At 35.3% G+C, this 6,076-nt stretch overlaps 1 protein-coding gene across 1 annotated transcript in view; it reads left to right on the forward strand.

Annotated features, from left to right (window-relative positions):
• Nucleotides 1-6,076, forward strand: part of LOC119831579 — a 74,749-nt gene that overhangs the window by 61,837 nt on the left and 6,836 nt on the right. Inside the window, exons 33-42 of the mRNA XM_038354993.1 lie at nucleotides 152-260; nucleotides 340-519; nucleotides 928-1,065; nucleotides 1,140-1,297; nucleotides 1,448-1,635; nucleotides 1,919-2,084; nucleotides 4,178-4,264; nucleotides 4,378-4,483; nucleotides 4,947-5,097; nucleotides 5,844-5,947. Coding sequence (XP_038210921.1) covers nucleotides 152-260; nucleotides 340-519; nucleotides 928-1,065; nucleotides 1,140-1,297; nucleotides 1,448-1,635; nucleotides 1,919-2,084; nucleotides 4,178-4,264; nucleotides 4,378-4,483; nucleotides 4,947-5,097; nucleotides 5,844-5,947 — 1,387 coding nt within the window. The remainder of the gene's footprint in view (nucleotides 1-151; nucleotides 261-339; nucleotides 520-927; nucleotides 1,066-1,139; nucleotides 1,298-1,447; nucleotides 1,636-1,918; nucleotides 2,085-4,177; nucleotides 4,265-4,377; nucleotides 4,484-4,946; nucleotides 5,098-5,843; nucleotides 5,948-6,076) is intronic.

The following is a 6,076-nucleotide window of genomic DNA, read 5'->3' on the forward strand; positions in this document are numbered from 1 at the left end:
TTTTTACGAACGTTGAACTGATTATATGTGAGAAAACTGGTTTATCCTAAAAACGAATTAGGACGGTATACAATTGAAAAGAGTTAACTCAGATTGAGTACCCTATTTCAGCGCAAATCGTCTTACCTATCTTATTTTTATCCATTTCCAGAACATCCTCTTTGCAGTGGGAAACGCTTTCCTTTATTACGTAAATCACTTCAAATTATATAGCTCGTTCTGCGCTAGTCATAGCAAAGCGCAGAAAGTGTTACATCCGAGTAAGTTTTGTATGAAATATCTGAGTGTTAAGAGTTAATCTTAATAGAGGTTTAAAATAATATTCTATTGTATTTATAGATGAAGGTAATCAAGCGTTACAAGAGTTCCTAGCGGCTCGCAATCCGAAGCAACAACACTCTTCAACTTTGGAATCGTATTTAATTAAACCAATTCAGCGAATACTTAAATATCCGCTATTGCTTCAACAACTCCGAAATTTGACTGATGTCAATTCTGAAGAACATCTTCATTTAGTTGGTGAGTTGTCATGTTGGTTAATTACCAATATCTACTTTGTTATTAAAGTTCTGTAACCAGTTTTAATGTAAAACCCGTTTTAGGGTAAAACACTATAAATAAGACTTCGCTGTCGGTCTATCTCTCTCTTTGTCTGTCTATCTGTCTCTAGTCTCTACGTCTATCGCCAGGCTATATATCATGAACCGTAAAACTAACCAGTTAAAATTTGTAGAGATGATTTATTTCGGTTGCTACTATGACAAAAAATTATACAAATCGATGCTGTCGTTCCTTAGCTTACTTGTAGTATCGCAAATCCGACTCGCACTCGACCGATTTATTGTAAATACAGTGATTATATATCATACTTTTAAATATATTTGATATATGTATGGGTTATAATTTTTTATTTATGAATAAAAACAGAGGCTCTGAAAGGAATGGAAAAGGTTGCGGAACACATCAATGAAATGCAACGAATACACGAGGAATACGGTGCTATATTTGATCACTTATTTAGACAACATCAGAAGTCTTGTAAGCAACCCATAGATCTAAGTCCCGGTAAGTCATATCATTTATTTTATTTTAATTATAGTTTATTGCACTAGTTACTTCAATAAAAATTGTATTTTCAGGTGATTTGTTATATTATGGAGGCGTAGAATGGTTAAATATATCAGACTTCTTAGGAAAAATTAAAAAAGGTTTAGAGTTACACGCTATGTGTTTTGTATTTAAATCAGCCGTTGTCTTCCTCTGCAAAGAAAGACTGAGACAGAAGAAAAAGCTAATGGTAAGTCACAACTGAAGTAGAAGAAAATCATAATTCTGAAATTGGGTTAATCGAGGAAGTGACTATGATTACAAAACGACAAATTAATTAATTTTAGACAATATAAATCACTTTTTATTTATACTCAAATGTAATTTGATTTCGTTTTAGGGTGTTTCATCAAAGAATAATTCAAACGAGGTTGAAATAATTAGATATCAAGTATTAATCCCGGTAACCGAGGTGCAAGTCCGCGCTTCCTCCGCTAAGGACATGGACAGCCACTTCCTGTGGGAGCTCATACACTTGCGCAGTCAACTACAACGCCGCTCTGAGAAAGTCTACGTACTGTCTAATAGGTTTGTATGTTTTGTCTTGTGTTTTATAGGGGATAAAAAGAGTTATAATTATTTTTGTGTCTTGCTTAATTGTAATATAATAAAATGGCATTTTTATCTTTTTGGGTTGATAATATTTTTTTTATTCGAAATTGTAAGTCTTAAACTTAGTCTAGATGCCTCTATAGTTAGTTACCTATAAGCTTGGATTGTTTCAATTATAAGTTAACAGTCTTCAACTTTATAAAACATCACCCACCGCGAATCAATCAGACAGCAGCGTTACACAGTTATATGTTTGCAGCACGGCGGACTTCCGCAACGCGTTCCTGAAGACGATCCGGCAGATCATCCGCGAGTCGGTGCGCAATATGTCGCTGCCAAGCGCACGCCCCGCGCCCGCGCCGCCCCGCGCGCCTCACTCGCACGCCGCGCACACCACGCACACACTCGACCGGCCCAAGCAGCAGGTATGTGTATAAGTGTGCGCCGGTTGAAATATATCACGCTCTGTTCATCATACGCCTCGTACAAGCTCGACCAGCCTTAGATAAAGGTGTGTGCGTTGGTTAGAAAACGTTACAGCAAGGAAAACGTTATACTTAACGTTAACGATAGTTTTAATGCTTATTACTATAAACATTAAAACTATCGTTATTTCTATAAATATATAACAAGATTAATAAGATAAATTTCACCAAGTTCGTTTTTTTTCCAGAATTGTTATTTTAATTTTAGTTTCTGAAGCACATGAAAAATGATGAAAAACGTGAATGATGAAAAGCGGTGTTGCTACGGATTACTTACGGAATTTTAGTCTGAATACTCACACCGTTTACTTAATATCAATATGCAGGCTGCTGCAGTAATTTCCATTCTACTTACAATACTAAAAACTAACTACTAAATTTTTAATTTGACTTTTAACATTAAATTTTTAACATTGTTCTTATAACAAATGTAAAGAAGTACTTATAGTAGTTATATTTACATAGCCATAAAATTTTGTAATTAATGTTTCTTGTTAGGATCCTGTCATTTGTACATGAACAACTTTTCTTTTGGTAAATGAGGCCAGTTCTTACAGTGAGCTAACTTCGCCTAAACTTTTGAGTGTTTTCTGACCAAAATAAATTAAAATATGATCCTTTACGAATCCGACTTCTTCAATGTACACTCGGCCTTAGATTTATTCTTCGAATTGAAATTTTGAGTAAAACTAATGAAATATTTAAGTGGTTTTAACTGAATAAAGAAAACATGTTTTTCAATAATTTAGATTTTTTATGATTATTAAATTCTTTTCATTACGTCTAGTCTTCTTCAATGTAATAAACAGCAGGTTTAAATACAGGAAATTCAATTTTCTGAAATTAGGTCACTACGAAGGCTAGTGATATTAAAGCGGGTGGTCTGACGATCTAAATCTTATTTTCTTGTCGTACTCTCGAAGGTGAATGTTATATATACTACTTTCATTTAAAATGTTTGAAGGCATCGTAGATGAACAAGCGTAAAAGAATTTGATTACTATAGACATTGCAATTAAGAATCATAATCATTTATCAATTACATGGTTAAACTAACTTGTGTAAAAAATTTACAAATAGAATCAATGATATCTGTGTATTAAGGTTTAAAATTATTGAGAGTGATTGATCCAAATAAATTATGCTTTATTGCAGAGTTTTCCTTAATTATCGTAATGAATGCATTAAATCCAAAGTGTGATGGACGTTCTCTAGAGAGACGACATACAAATTCTGTACAATAATATAAAGCTAAAGAGTTTGCATGTTGTTTGAACGCGCGAATCTCAGGATCAATTATGAATTTCTTTCACCGTTGAATACGTCAATTGTAGGTGATCCCTGAGTGCTATAGACTATTAACATCTACCATGGGCGATGCCGGGACGTACCGCTATTACAGAATATGATAACTTAAGTAAACCGTTTTCATGTTGCGGTTTATCTGTGCAAAGCAGGGTCGTAAATTGGCTAATATGTTAAATTCAAAACTCAGTTTCCATAATCATACCATATAATCAAATATTTCACATTTTTGCGCATTCAACTTGTGGCAAAATGAGACGGGCTCTCATTTCAAAGCGAATTTCTTTCTGCGTATCTGTTGTTTATACGCTAATTGTTTAAATGAAATAATTCTATAGGAATAAAACAATGGGCTTTCGGAATAGATGATTATATGCTACTAAAGTAACATTTCAAACCATCTTGAACATGAGGTCTTTCTGATTTCTGACAATTTGATTTAATTTTCTGGAACTACAAGGAAACATTAACTTTATGGTTGTTCACAGCTTACATTGAAAATGTTTTTTACCTTTCTATTCTAATCCGGTATGTTTTCGAGTTTTCGAAATCTTCATTAAAAATTTCTAGACATACAATTTAGATGCTATCCTATGGTCGACAACGACTGACAATATCTTTTTACATAACAACTTTATAAAAATACTTAAAACTGTTCTTTTACACTCCACACACTTATAAATATAATAACCAGTTGGTAAACACTAAATATTTTTTTAATAATTCAGGTTCAGGTCATGCAAGGTTCGCAAACTCTAGGGAAAACAAAGAAACCAAAAACATCGGGGCAACGATTATCTGCCGGTAACATAGAGGTTTGTATATTTGAAACGTATTACAAATTGACTCTAAACGAGAAGTCATTAAATATTTATATCGGCTGGATACTGTATAATATTATTTATATATAACACGTTATTTTACCTAGGTTGGTAATTTGTCTCGAGAAAATTCTCAAGATGCTGAGGATGTTCCACAAGATATTGAAGAACAATCGTTCAGGCAAAGAAGCAGAACTATGGGTGAGGCCGCAGGTATTACTACATAACTAACATAAATCTGTTTATGTATCCGCAATACTCTAAAGAAATGAGACCTTACTTACTTTGCTTTGGATATTTCCTTAGATGAACAGCAAATATTTTGTACAATGTTCGATTTTAAAAATTCTGAATGTTGTTTTTAGCTTATTAGTACGTTTTAATTACAGTAATTAATAGTTACAAGTAATTAATGAAAATAAATGTCAAAAAGTGTTAGACTCTATCAGCAAGTGGTGAAATTGAGTTAAAATATCAAAAACAGTCACAAAATAAGACGTGTGTATCTGAGAATATGGTAATCTAGCTGTTGTAATACCAAACATTGAATCACCCCTGTGGGTGTGTATCTAGCCAGCTAAATATCGAATAATCCATATTAACATTGAAACACGACGCTTTTAAATGTATCGTATGAGTAAGATAAGCTAAACAATATGCACGTGCTAAGCTCCAGAGAGCGCGGGCGAGCGAGGGGAGCGGGGAGAGCGCGGAGAGACTGGTACGGAGAAGACTGATGCTGCCTCCAAGTCGGAAGGCGAGGACGAGCCGCCGCCGCCGCCCGCCAAGCGAGGGTTAGGACGCACTCCCAACCACCTCACTCTCAGGTACCAACATATGTATGGGTTACTGGCCGCTCCACACACGCACCTACACCCATTGGATCTCACTTTATTTTTAAACTCGACGCCGCCAAATTACCGTAGGTTCGCTCGATACTACTCATACATATGTCGCCATAAACCCATTTAGTTTAGATCACGGAAACAGTCGAATGGCTAGCTAGCACTGCCCTTCATATCAGACTCCCACATATGTATGGGTACTATTATTTGTTACACCAACAGAAAATCTGAGCTTGTCGTTTTTGGTATGAAACCATCACAATGCTCTATAGTTTTCAATTTAATAATAATCAATAGGTACTTATCACTCATACATATGTATACCAATAGGAAATATGTTTTGGATGCACCTCATGAAAGGCCTAATGAAATACACTCTTAATCACATTTTACAAGAATCATGATATTAATAAAAAGTATAAAATATTGCACATCCACATCATATCCCAAAATCCATAATTTGGGTATCACTTCGTGTGAAAAATGAATGTTAGATATTTAATGATTATTTATGCAAGCAGTTTATCGGAACGTTCGATATGCAATGAATGCCTAGTGTAATCATCTATTTTAAGCATCATACTATTTTTCATTCGTATCTAGATGTAGCTATTTAAAAATTTATTGACATTTTAATACATTTAATTACACAGTACTTATTTTAGTGTTTGCAAATTTAGACACGATGTAAAGAACTCATATTAACTTCACATTAACTCTCTTTCCAGCACCACATCGACGCTGAGCGCCGGCAGCACAGGCAGCCAGGCGCGACTCATCCAGTCTTCGCATCAGCCCACGCAATACCAACCGACGATGGTCAAAGAGCTAGGTAAGCAAGAATCTCAATCGTTAAAGTCGTCCCCTGAGAGGCGCGTGTCTGCGGGCTCGGAGCGGCGCGTGAGGGTGGCGCGTTCGGGCAGTGGGGGTGACTTGCCGCGCACACGCAACGACGACCACG

Source organism: Zerene cesonia, chromosome 13, assembly GCF_012273895.1.
Source record: "Zerene cesonia ecotype Mississippi chromosome 13, Zerene_cesonia_1.1, whole genome shotgun sequence".
Lineage (NCBI taxonomy): Eukaryota > Metazoa > Arthropoda > Insecta > Lepidoptera > Pieridae > Zerene > Zerene cesonia.